Genomic DNA, 14,336 nt, shown 5'->3' on the forward strand with positions numbered 1-14,336 from the left:
AATGCAATACTTTTCATAAAGGTCTTTATCTTTTTCTTTCCAATGCCGTATTGATTTCTCTGCTTGTGATGTCCAGATTTGCTATAGCAGACAAAGAAACCCTTAACTTCATTTTAGCAGGCAGTCATTAAAGCCACAATGTTTTCCAACTATTTTGTTTCAATATGTAGTTCCTATAATGAGAATTCTGCTGTAATGACTCTATCCCCTGATATTTTGAAATTTAAAACATGCATTTGTGCAGAAAACAATACTTTCCAGAAAGTAACACTGTAAAATGATAAAAAAAAATATGTTCTTTAAGAGTGCTCCAAAATGCAGTGACATCAAGCAAGGTAGGTATAAGATTAGACCTCTTTCATATTAAAAGAGTACACTGTAAGACAACATTATTGTTTCCTTACATTATATCAAGACAATCATAGAATAAGCTCTGCTTTTCTCTGCCGACTGAATACACTTCGTTTATTACATATCTTTGTTTTTTTCACCTGAATTCTGATCACCAATCCCATTACATTAGGATTGCTACCAACATTTGACAGGCTATGTGTACATGGTAAACTTACTGGGCCTGATAGTGGCTCTCTCAAATACGCCACTGTGCCATTCTCTCTCACTGGTCCAGAAATTGCAGTATTTAGACCTGGAGCAACAATGGTTCTAGGTATTGTGAACCATGAAAACTAGAAATGAGTAGCAACTCTTTTAGTGGAGAATATAAATTCACTAGATCTGAAGTAGCAATGGCCTTTAGTCTTGTAAAGTCACAAGATAATGAGCACTAAAAAGCTCAGCTTTCTAAGCCCAAGTTGGACAACACTAACTATTAAAATAATAGCATTGATTTTTTTCTTCCACTCTGCAAGTACAGTTGGTTTACTTCTGGGTCAGAAAACTTATGATACAACTAGAGCCATTAGCATTGCAGTTTTACTCCTGAAAAATACCCTCAACTATGCTGGCTGCTTATACTCCCAAATGACTCTTTGGCAGGCAGGGACTGCTGCAGCCCAGCATGTTTTGTGTAGCTCTTCTTCCTCATCTCTCCATTTAAAGATACTGAGTGGGGATTGAACCTAGTTCTGGAAACAAAAACAGTGGGGGTCAATCTTGTTGGCAGATGTGCCACAAATTAGCCCTGCACCCTCCTCAAGTGCATCTCTGATTCCCCTTCTCCTGCTCCATCTGCTACTCTGCTTTCTGCTCTCAGCCCTATGCTCTCTGCTTTATCTGCTGCTCAGGTTTCCTCTTCCTTCCCTGTGCTCTGTCTGATTTGCTGCTTTCTGCCCTATTTGCAACTGTGCTGTCTGTCTACTCTCTGATCTCCTGTGTCACACACAAAGGCTGCCTGTGCCACTTGTGGCATCTATGCCACAGGTTGGTCACCCCTAAACTAAAGCCACATAGAGGTAAATGGAAGGAAGAGTTTTCACCTTTGTTTCTGCTACTATTTATCTAGCTAAAGATGGCAATGTGCATTGACAATTCCAAAGGTTAATAAAACATAGATATAAACAGAAGGAACATAAACATCATTTCTACTGTCTTTGCACCCAAACTTAAGAATTATGTTCACAGAGGATATAAAACACAATTGCAGCTAAACAGTGTTCTAACATGGTTTGGCTGGCCAATGCTGATGGACCCAAACCATGCTCTAGTCTAGGCTCTCAGCTTTAATTTACTATATCAGAACAGTAACTTCAAATCCACTGGAATTCTTATAGCACTCTTCCCTAGATTCTGAGAGTGTATGGCTTTACAGACATACTGTAAGTCCTGCTTTACAAGGAGGTGTTTAGCACCTGAGGTACAGGATGTCCTTTCATTCTAAAATGTACGTATTTTACTTCTATCCATAGCGACACTTGCAGAGAAAGCTTTCCTTTTTCAAGGTACAATTTTGTAACTGCAAACATTTATATTAGCACTTCTTGAATGGAAGAATCAATTCATTATTACAGACAGGCCTATCCCTGTACACCCACAGATCAAACAGTGGTAGATTTAACTACTAATTATTTGAATCCCCAATTCAAATGTAGGCAACAAATGTAGGTGCAAAACGGCATCTAAAGAAACAGATGCTGGGTTGAATCCTAATTAAAGAATGAAGCCTTTCAAATAAAAAAGGAGCCCATTCTCCTTGCTATACTAAAATCAACAAAAACTAGCATGCTTACCAAAAAATCAGTGTTTCCAGGAAGGAGATTCCAACATTGGATGCCCCCACTACTACAATTCTTGCATTGACAGATACTTTAGGTTCTAACGTCAGTTTTCGATTTATATGGTTCAAAGCGTAGCTTAACTGGAACATAAACAAGACAGACATATATGTACATTAAAAAAAAACCAGGAAGAGCCTGATAGAACCATTAGGACATTAGCAGTGCATTACTTCATTTATTAAAAACTTCTGTTATGGCTCATTGATATAACCAACAGTATGAATTTCCTGGAATCACCACAAACCAAACAGGTACACAAAAATGCTGCCATATCATTTGTTTAATAGGTTGGAGTTAAATGTTTCAGGTTTTCTTGCAGAAGTGGTAATGGTGTCTTTGTAAAAAATGACTGAAACGGTGGCTCAGCTTCGAAAAACATGCTAGAGAAGGGAGTGAATGAAGGCTAACGCACAGCATGATGGCTAAAGTGCCATGCTGGGAAGTCAAGAACAGTCACTTTGAAACCCCCTCTGAGTAAAGAGAAGCGCAGAACTCAGGACCTTCAGCTTCCCACAAGACTACACCAAGCCATTGAGCTGTGGGGGCAAAAGACACACAGCCCTCATTTGTTCTTCAGCTTAAGTCTGATGTCATAGGTTGTGGCTGACTCCATGTTCAGGTGTCTAATGATGCTACCTGGCCATAAGGGGTGCATGTATGTGTTTAGGTTGCTACTGAAAATACCCAGTCTGTACTACTACATAGGTTTCACTAGCCAACAGAGAGCTGCCAGAAAGAATGAGAGAGAGACATCAAGAAATGATAGTGCATTAGACAGAACATTTGGCTGTGTGTTGTATATAGTTTTCAAATTTCCCAGAATCAGTTTTCATCCTGAAGTATTTCACACTTTGCATTTTAGTTATTCCTTTTTGTTGTACCCATACACAAGCCACAGGCTGTATAACTGTAGATTCATGTGTGCACTGAAGGGAAGAATAGAAAACAGAGCTACTTTTATTGTTTGTCAGACGCACTTTTCTTACTGTACATTTCTATACTGTTGCTTACTCAGGAAGCAAAACTAAAGTTTCCAGCAGGTTTCCCACTATCATCCTTAGGAAACAGAGCAGGTAACAACATAATTCTTTCTAATTCTTACGAGATTTTTTAAGAATTGGAAATTTTTTATCTATTATAGCATATTAGCTGACAAAGTAGTAACTCAACATATTAAGAATTAAGTAGAATATTGACAGAAAGGATACTGTAAAGATGCTGCTTATAACAAAAAGCACAAAAATAGAAGAAGTTTGCAGAAACAGTTTGCCTCAGACAAGGATCTTTTATACTATCAGAGAACCAGAGGTAAGATTTAAGCACACTGGATACTCAATTCAATTAAAAGTCCTATTAGGATGAACAGAAATATTAAACATAACTGCCTCAACTGTCTTAAAGAAAGGAATAGAAGTTGACCATTCACATCCTTGAAGTACTGTATACCAAAAGATGTTAAAAAGTGGCAGAGTTAAATGTGTGCATTTGCCTGTCAATTTTTTCTGGTTTTTTTACTGCCAGATAAATGTTCTTCTAGTTGTAATTTTTTGCGGTGCAATGAGGACATCCAGTGGCCAGCTGGATTAATCTCAATTATGCGATTTCTCCAAGAACATTCCAGAAGCTATCCTAGGAAATTTTGTATTCTGTAGTAATTTGTTCAATCCTAATTAGGAGTCAAATGTGAAAAGTCTAGCACATCTTCATTTGATCTCTCACTCTTCAGCTGCTACCAGCTTTTAGAGACAGAATCAAATCATAGAAAACAAGGGTTGCAAGGGACCTTGGGAGGTCATCTAGTCCTACCCTCTGCTCAAAGCAGGATCATCCCCAACTAGATCATCAACTAGACCAACTAGACCAGCCAAGGCTTTGTCTACCCGGGTCTTCAAAACCTCCAAGTACGAAGATTCCACCACATCTCTGGGTAACCTGTACCAGTGTTTTACGATCTTCCTAGTGAGAAAGTTCTTCCGAATATCTAACCTAAACATTCCTTGCTGCAACTTGAGACCATTGCTCCTTGTTCTGTCATGTACCACTACTGAGAACAGTCTAGCTCCATCCCCTTTCTAACCCCACTTCAGGTAGTTGAAGGCTTCTATTAAATTCCCTCTGTCTCCTATTCTGCAGACTAAATAAGCCCAGTTCTTTTAGTCTTTCCTCATTAATCATGTTCCCCACCCCTTCACCATTTTGGTTGCCCTCCACTGGACTCTCTCCAATTTGTCCACATCTTTTCTGTAGTGGGGAGCCCAAAACTGAACGCAGTACTCCAGGTGAGGCCTCACTTGGGCTGAACAGAGGGGAATAATCACTTCCTTTGCCCTGCTGGCAACACTCCTACTGATGCAGCCCAGTATGCCATTAACCTTCCTTACAACAAGGGCACACTACTGGCTCATATTCAGCTTATTGTCCACTGTAACCCCCATGTCCTTTTCTACTGCCCAACCAGTCAGCCCCCAGCCTGTACTGATGCATAGCCCTAGTCCTACCCTCCAGTGTATTTACTACTCCCCCCAGCTTGATGTCATTTGCAAACTTGCTAAGGGTGCATTCTATGTCATCTTCCAAGTCATTATTGAAGACGTTGAACAAAACCAGCCTCAGGATCGACCCCTGGGGCAGTTCACTTGATACCGGCTGCCACCTAGACATCAAGCCATTGATTACTGTTTTCTGAACTTGATGATTCAACCAGTTTTCTATCCACCTTACAGTCCATTCACCCAGCCAGTACTTCTTTAGCTTGCCTGCACGAATGTTGTGGGAGACTGTATCAAAAACCTTGCTAAAATCAAGGTATATCACATCCACTGGTCTCCCTGCATCCACAGAGCCAGGAAAACCCACATCCACAGAGCAAGGTATATCACATTTACAGTCTCCCCACATCCACATGTCATGATCAGGAAAAGTTGTTCAAGAAAAACATGGCAACCCTGTCAAAAATTTTGCTTTTCTGGGGATTTTATAAATTTTAGTATATAATTATAAGCAATGTAAGAAAGAAACGGTACTATTTAACATACACTGACATTTATGATAGCCAGTAAATGCATTTATAATGTTTCATCATTTTGGAAGCTTGAAGATATTTATTTGACAAAAAGTGAACATCTGACAGATTGCAGAGATCATTAATGTGAATGATTTGCTGGACTTACCATCAGAGCTTAGTTTACAAAGTAAAATTTGCAACATACCTTTATGTAGTACGTTACATTTACACACCTAAATGGAATAGTCTGGGGTCCAACTCTGAAAGTGCTTTATATGGTAATCATACTTTACCTCACTTAGAGTGTTGTATTATTGAAAACTGTATTGAAATAAGACTCTCCCAGTCCTGGCTCTGCGGTTCTGGACCCGAGGATGGGAGATAAGAATCTCCAAGCCATGGCTCTGCAGTTAGAGAGCTGAGGATGTGAGATAAGAATCTCCCAGCCCCACTCCACAATCACGAAATGGGGGCTGGGAGGTCCCTGGTGCTGGGGCAGGGGGACAGTATCCCCACCTGGGCTCCAGTGGCAGAGCCCACCCTGGCAACAGGCAGTTCCTGGGGGCAGGGAGCAATGTCCCAGCCCCTGCCAGGAGCTAGCTGTCTCCTGGCCCCATGTTCCCTGCTAGCCCCTGGAAACTAGAGCTTCTTTTGGTTGGTGCAGGGGGCTGGTGCAGGGCCAGTAGCGGCAGGAGCAGACTGCGGCCACGAGCAGCAAATCTGCTCCTGCTTCTCGGCACATGTAGATGCCTGCCCGGGGTGGGCTTAGTTTAGACTAAATTACTCTAGAGTAAACCTACCCCAGAGCATTTGCACATGTAGATGCACCCCTTCATTTTTGTATTAATGCATGCACTATAGTGTAAGATTTTTTATAATCACAAATATGTTAATGGAAATTAGACTTGGTTTTCAAATGGTTTCATCTCTATTATAAATCCTAAATACCATTTGGATGTTTCAGAGCCCATACCTTTTAACAGTTAAGAACCTTCTGACTTCTAGGAACAGCTAGATAGCAAGAATGAAATCCATGCCCCAGTGAAAGGATTGAGAGTTTGCTATCAGCTTCAGTGAGATCATGATTTAATTCAACAGTGGGATAGGCTGAATGTTCCAAACCATGCTTTGTTCTGTTATAGTAGAACAATTCCCTTGAGTTAATACATTATCAGCAGAACTCAGGGAATAAAGTAGGGGTGCCTGGGTGTACCATGAATGCTCTGTGTTTTGCAAACATGGACTGAGAAAAATTTTCTGCATGGGAGGATTCTTGATGGAGTAGCAGTTTCCTAAAAAAAGCGATGCCTTCTGGGGGAAAATTACTAGCAATGCATTTACTGAAACATGGCTTTTAAACAAAACTAATAAGGTGGTAAAAAGCTTATGAGGATGGAAGAAACTTCTGCAAACGTATCTAATTAACCAAACCAGACAGGAATGTCAGCAGCTAATGGGATCAAAACTCCATATGCCTTCCAGCAAGGCCTAAGTTCAACTATTTCCTTCCACTATGGTGCTGTTATTTTCAAAAAAATGTAGTCCAACAATGAAATATAAAGCAGTAATACAATTTGCTGGAAAAGAGTGGTATCTAATTTATGAAATGGCTCCTATATCAATGATACAAAGGCAACATAGGAGCAGAATATAACCGTTTTTGTTCACTGCACAATAGCTCCAACACCAACAGCTGTCATGCTTCAGAAATCACCTTTCTAACAGCTAAGTACACTGCCTCGCCCCAGGGAATAAGGAATTAGGTGGATTGGTCCCATAATACAACCTTATTTTAACAAAATGTCAGACAAATCGCTACATATGTTCCCCAGAGGAGTAATAAGACATCATAATTGATAGGTCAATGGTAAACGCTAACTTGTTTATTCTATATTCATTTATTAAATAAAATACTGGTCATTAACTAATACAGGGCAGAGAACATATATTGCCATTGTTAGGAAAGGAATATGCTGCTCAGAAAAAATGTATTTTTTTATTATTAGGATAGCTTTTTTGCATTTCTTCTTCTACTCTTATCTGTGAACGCTTCTACTACTGTGCCACCTGTCACATTGCTTCCACCTGGGAGGGCAGAGTGCCTGTCTGCTGCTGCATTTGCAACTGCTGACAAAGGTGGCTTTTCTTGATTGAATCACAGGAGTTGCTTTTGCATGTGGACAGCCAATTCCATCCACTTAGAGGTCTGCATACTTAGCTCCATTAAAAATGCTTACTCAACTTGCAGAGTACTTGAGTGGAAATGCAAATCCTTTCTGTAAATCATGACTTACACACAGGGACTCATAGCATAATATACTTCAATTATCTCAGAGCAGTCAACTTCTACCATGTGGACCATTTTCCCTCTGTCATAGATAACACTAATTATGATTATGAAAATATCCATAAAGAAAGGTGGTGGAATTTCCATCCCTGAAAGTTTTTAAGTTCAGGTTAGACAAAAAATCTGTCTGTGGCGGTTCAAAAAAGGATGGTCCTGCTTTCAGCAGGGGTTTAAATTAGGTCACCTCCTGAGTTCCCTTTCCAGCTTTAACAGATTTCTGATTCTATTATTTATATTTGCCTTCAGCTTTCCTAACAAAGCCGCATTGCCTCTTGATAACACGTTTTTAGAACAGGTGAGTGCCCCAGAAAATACATTACTTGCCCACTGTACAGGCAAAATCCCACACTTGTGCAAATTGGATAAATGCCTAAATAACTATGCACACATAAGAACATGAGGGCTTTGGAAGCAAAGACTCAGAGGAGAGGGTTGGGTTTTTCTTCGCTGCACTGTGGTTTGGTCCTATTTTTTAAAAATTACCTATGATTTATTTAGAAGATTTCTAAAATGCTCAATATTTCTCTACTTTAAGAGTACTTATTTGAGACCAAATTACCTCTAAATTTAAATAAACCACAACTGAAAATATTTAAAAATTGTAAATGACTTTAGATCTAAGCTTGTACACAAATAAAAACCGTAAGTATTTGGAGGGATTCTTCTAATACTTTGCTAACCAGAAACCACAGGCCATTTTAAACTGGATACTATAGCTTTATAAAACAATGGAATAGGACAGAGGCTGTCACTGAACAGCCTGTGGGCCACATTCAACCCACGGAGCCCCTAGATCAGCTCATGGAGCAGCAGGGCTTTGCCTGCGCCCAAGTCGACCCTGGGTTTGAACAGTGAAGAGCTACAGTGGTGATTGAGAGCTAGAAGCTGAGCCCATGCTGTTGCTGCTTCTTTCCACCCTCCTCCCCATTCCCCCAAGGCTGCAGCACAGGTACACCTTCCAGCTGGTAGAGAGCACTGCTGGGTCTGGGGAGCTGAAAGCTGTGCCTCCACTGCTGCTACTGCCACTTCTCTCTGCTGCCCTCCTCCGTCCTTCTCCCTCTCTAAAGCTATGGTACAAGCGTGGCTTCCAGCCAGAGTGGAGCTGCACCATGGCTAAGTCATATGGGGCATTTATGTGGGAGGGAGAAGCAGCAGCAGCATGGAAACAGCTTTCAGCTCCCCTATCCTGGTGCAGCTACCCTCCAGGTGGGAGGTGTGCTTGCACTGCAGCAGGGAGTGGGAGTTGAGAGAAGCAGCAGTGGTGCAGGTGCAGCTCCCAGCTGTGTGGCTCCAGCGCAGGTGCAGGAAAAGCCCCCTCCAACCGCTGATACGCTGCCAAAGCCACCTGGCCCTCAATAGACTGGGGTTGGGTTGTGAAGCCCATAGCTTGATAAAGGTTGCCAGCCCTTGGAATAGGTAGTTGTTAGTGGTTCACAGTCACTAGAATTCTTCAAGAAATTAGCTATAACAAAACTTAGAGGTAGGGCTTGATCTTGCAAAGCACTGAGCGCTTACAACCAACGGAAAACATCTGTTTAATTTTAAGCGTGCACAAGTTTCACTGGAGTGGGATTGCTCATGTGCTTGCTTCAAATTAAACACGTTTGAGTCCTTTTTTATAGAAGGCAGTGTAGATTTGCACCTTATAGACTAACCGTATATACATATAGCACAAGCTTTCATGAGCTAAAGCTTGCTTCATTAGATGCTGTGAAAAAAGGTGCAGAAAGCAGGGTCTTTCTGCTTTTCCCTTGATCTGGGTGCTCCGCACCTTAATGAAATCCTGTAGAGCTGCAGGAGGCTGCACTAAGAAACCTAAGAGAACTTTCCCAGCATGATTATCCAATAATCTGCTTCTTCATCAGTCTCACAAGGCTTTTGTTTTAATTTACCATGTGTTCCTCAGAAATATGAAAAACATCCACTGTTATACAGGACATACATCATTTGAACCCTGCTATTGCAAAACCAAGAGAGAGAGTACGAAATGATTAATATCCCTTCTTCTAGTGTCCTGCTGAGGTCAAAGATAGTACACAAACAAGAACGTGAATAAACAGAGCTATTTTAATTTCAAGCCCCATTTGAATCATAAAAAATGAAAAAAAAACCCACCTAATTTTTACCAAGGAGTTATATACAAGAACTTCTGTATGATGCAAGTTTAAACAAAAATATGTCAGTGGAGGTTTGCTTTTTTTTTCTCTTAAAAGTCACATTAGGAAGAATCTGTAAGTGTTCCTTTCAAAGGCTCTGTCCTGGACTACATGGTTCTATACGTATGTTCCTTGAAAGGAACTGAAAATAAAACCATTTGGATAGACACAGAAACAGCATGAATATACTATTTTATTCTTTATAAAACAATAATTATTTACCATAGTAACTGTGGCTCTATGAGACTGTAGCCTGTACTGTTAATAATACCTACCTCTTCTATAGCGCTTTCATCCATAGATCTCAAATCATTTTATAAATGAGGCAGTATCATTATACCAATCTTACAGATGGGGAAATGGCATACTTGGTTTTAGCAAAAACATTGCTCTTCAAGAATTTTTTGGAAAGCATTGTTCACCAGGCCTGCACATGCACCTGGCCTTTGTCTTCAGGTCCCATTCCCCTTTCAGCTATTACACCTTGCCTTTTACTAAACCAGGGATTTGTTGTAAGATTCCACAATAAAGGAAGGAGGTCAAGCTGTGGAACAATATAGCCAATAACTTTGAGGAAAAAATGTTGGTAAATAATCATCCTTGCTTTCTCTGAAACAAAAAAAGCATCTGAGGAGCATCTTATTATAATGCTGGAACACAAACTGCAAGACTTTTGTCCCAAACAGAATATAAGAGGCTATGTCCTAAACCCGAGTGAAAATGTGGACAGAACTCTAGGACGTATCTTAGCTCTGTCAACACTTAATGAGACAGAAATTGTAGCCACCTTAGATCTGGTGCAATTATTCATTCACTGAATGCTGATGCTCATTGGGATTCTGATGCCAGCTGGGCCAAAAAGGACAATAACAATAATAAATAATACCCAGTTTTTACAATGGCTTTGAGCAAGAAATTTCAAAGTGCTTTACAAAAGAGGTCAGTATCATTATCTCTTTTTAGTAGAAAGGAGACTGATGCACAGAAAAATCAGCACCTCGTTAGAAAAAATACAGGTATATTGACAGGTTTAGATGAAAATCAGAGGTTACAACTGAATATTTGGGATGAAGGTAAACCATGTTTGCCTGAATCTCAGACTCCTAGGTTGATACGAGACACCAGAACTGCAATCTTCAGTGAGGTGGTGAGGAAATAGTCTGACAATGGCTCAAACAGGTGTATAACTAATTTGCTTGAGGAGAAGAGCAGCTTTGGAATATGAGGGAGTGCAGGAAGTAAGCCATAAAAAACAATTCTTGCAGAATCAGTGAATATAGCATACTAGAGAGTGAAAGAGCAACATTGCAGCCGGCTGCGTATTCACTGGTCTTGAGGATTTAAGGTACATGCAGATAATTAAATATCAGCTTCTCTATATCAAAAGTTTGTTGTAGCGTCTCTAAGCCCAACATATTCCTTCTTTTAGTTCATTATCCTACTCTTTGCAGGCCCGCTTAAAAAAAAAACAAACCTCCACCATCTCCTTGAAAAGAACTTCTGATTAGATCTGATCACCTTTACCCAAGAAGGAACAATGCTGGTCCACAATATGATTTTCCCCAGGTATTAAAGTAAGGAAAACTTGTCTGGACTCTACCATCAGTAACATTTCTGATGCCTCTAAGTCTTCCCTCCGTGATTTTTTTCAAGAAGCTGCCTTTAATAAGCTGAAATTGTACAGAGTGGGGAAAAATGTGCCCTGCACTTCTGCAGGGCACTGAATCCTATAAGAGTGCACTCAGGATGCATGGCTTGCACCAGGAAAAAAAAAGACTCTAATTTCAGCTGGTCTCTGAAAACAACAGTTGGCGTTGACACCTAGCTTTATGGCAGGAACAAAATAAACCAACACAGATACTGCTCACAAGTGGCCACGACTGACCTTGGGATGTCATTCGAGATGGTGTTTTTGACTAAACAGTCATATAAGAGAGAAAAAGATACTTCCATCTTGAAATGTAGCTAACACACTTTTATAAATGCATATGGTGCTGACTGCAGGCCCAAAGTCACCATTTCTAGCTGGCAGTTTTTTTCTTAGCAGAAATGTAAATTGCATGTTACATATCCAGAAGCTGGATGATATCCCGATCAGCTTGTAATTGTCCATAATGGCCATGCAGCATAGCCTGTCACATTCCTCTAGTAGAGGCGTGTGTCAGGGATGCTGTGCTCTGGCACTGTTATTGCTGCTGTGATTATCTGGCTTCAGGCTACTCAGAGGTGCTACTGGCTAGCACTAGGCTGCTCAGGTGGCACAGTGCTATGCCAAGTTGCTGCAGGAGAGTGTAGTTCCACTGAAGTTAACAGGCACATGAAGCTGCATAGTTCCAAGAGGATAGCTGGAGATCTGGCCTACCCAAGGCGGCAGAGTATGGCACTGACCCTTTCTGAGTCTGTTTTGCTTCCTGCCAATGCACTTTGAAACAGCAGCAGGAGGTTGGTTTGCTACAGAGAAAGAAAGAGTCAGAAGGTTGCTATAGAGACCATTCTGCTAGGGCATCTTGTTGGTGCACCTCTCTACTTTGGGTATTTGTGGTGGTGACCAGCACTGTACTGATACATACATCTGCACCTTGTGGCACCATTAGTGACTATCCTATGAATAACTTTCTTTTGCACTGGGATATTTATGGTAATAACCCTTCTTTTTTTTTCTCTGTAGTCCCTAAGTGCTTAATGACCAGTCTTTTAATCAGTGTCAACTGCACTGTGCTGTATTTACTCTTCAATGATAATTCTCCTTGAATCAGCAATTCAAGTAATACCAGCTCTTCTGAGAAACACCCATTTTTCTAGAGACTCTAGTTCAGCCAGTGGTATTAGTTTTCCTGCCTTCTCACCTATGCAAAGAAGCACAGTCACAGAGCTACATTACTTCTGTAACTGAGTGTGGTGGCCCCCTAAGACAAAACTGCCATGAAGTTACACAAATGTTATAGGATGTGTTCCTTTGGCTAGGACAGAATATATTTGTCTTTCTGTGCATGCCTATGTAGCAATGGCAGGACAAGAAGTCCTCAGAATGGTGTATGTGGTATTTCCTGCTTGGTCGCATTCCAGGAGCATGGACCCTGGAGTGAAGATGATCTATTGTAGCAAATACCTTAAAGAGGCTGGAGAGAAGCAAAAGGGAGATCCTTTTTTAACAGCCTCCTGCAAAACCAGCACAGAACACAAATGTCTGATGGTTTAGACAATTATCACATGGTTTATACAATTAATTTTGGGAGTTTTCATTTGTTATATAATCAGGCAATTTTTTTTCACAATATTCAATCAGCTTTTTAAGCTGTCTGAATAGTGTTAGGTGAATAAGCAGCCAAGTTGTAAGTATCAGTCATTAAATTCCATTTGTGAATATGATTTTTACATTATTGAGCAGCTATGAATTGGATTCAGAAAGACACACTGGGTTTTCTCTAGCTTGCACAGCATTGGCTGTAAAGATTCTGCAGCTGACAGTTATAAACTCTGCTGATGGTGCAGGAGCCAATACATCCTACCTACGTAGGCTCTCCTGTGTTAATAAGAGCAAGATGGATTAAAGCTGGCTTTTCTCACTGATGTAAGCAGATATTACTTACAAAAGGGAACAGATCTTGTTAGAAAATGCCAATTTTGTATACAATGGTCACATCTACATGAGACATATAAACAAGTACTAAAAGGCTGAACAGAATCACTGAATGACTTTTTCATGATGCTGACTGTTCAGTAACCCAAGACTATTGTGCAGTAGTATCACGTTATGCTTCTTGCCATGTGACACTATTGCACAGTAGTCATGGGCTACTATGCAGTCAGTGTCTCATGTAGACACGGCCAATGTGTTTTTGATCAGAAGAATGGTGAGTTTCTGATGAGTTCTTGCTACACTTATCCTTCAACTCATACAGGCATGTTGGATTGAACAAACTGTACATGTCTTCTTTCATCATACTTCAGATGATGAGGTCTTTCCTGGCATTTATTCCAGGTTTTGAACCCTTACTAGAAACATCAAATTGCTACCCTTCCTAATAAAAGGCAGTCCGTATGGCATCTTAATGAATGAAACATACAATACTAACCAAGTACAAGATGATATTGTAGTAACAAGGCAAGGAAGAGGCAGAAAGCAAAATAATCTAATTCCTCGTCCAATCATACCCTGGACTTCACAAAAGCAGACTGACTCCTCGGAGAACTGATGGGCAGAATCCCCAGGGAGGCCAGTCTGAGGGGAAGAGGAGTCCAGAAGAACTGGTTCTATTTTAAAGAAATCTTACTGAGGGTGCAGGAACAAACCATCCAACTGTGTAGGAAGGAAAGATGGCAGACAAGCAGCTTGGCTTAGCAGAAAACTCTTCAGTGAGCTTAAACACAAAAAGGAGGCATACAAGAAGTGAAAGCTTGGACAGATGACTAGGGAGGAGTATAAGAATGTTGCTTGGGCATGAAGGGGTGAAATCAGGAAGGTCAGAGCGCAACTGGAGTTGCAGCTAGCAAGGGACATGAAGGGTAACAAGAAGGGATTGTACAAGTAGGTTAGCAACAAGAGAAAGGTTAGGGAAACTATGGGTCACTTACTGAATTGGGGGGGGGGGGGG

At 40.7% G+C, this 14,336-nt stretch overlaps 1 protein-coding gene across 2 annotated transcripts in view; it reads right to left on the bottom strand.

Annotated features, from left to right (window-relative positions):
- The window catches only part of CFAP61 (cilia and flagella associated protein 61), a 252,631-nt gene that overhangs the window by 127,861 nt on the left and 110,434 nt on the right, over nucleotides 1-14,336 (bottom strand). For both annotated transcript variants that reach the window (XM_019516128.1, XM_019516127.1), the window contains exon 18: nucleotides 2,187-2,314. In XM_019516128.1, the coding sequence (XP_019371673.1) occupies nucleotides 2,187-2,314 (128 nt within the window). The remainder of the gene's footprint in view (nucleotides 1-2,186; nucleotides 2,315-14,336) is intronic.

The sequence above is a fragment of the Gavialis gangeticus genome, unplaced genomic scaffold (assembly GCF_001723915.1).
Source record: "Gavialis gangeticus isolate Ggan-Ray unplaced genomic scaffold, GavGan_comp1, whole genome shotgun sequence".
NCBI lineage: Eukaryota > Metazoa > Chordata > Crocodylia > Gavialidae > Gavialis > Gavialis gangeticus.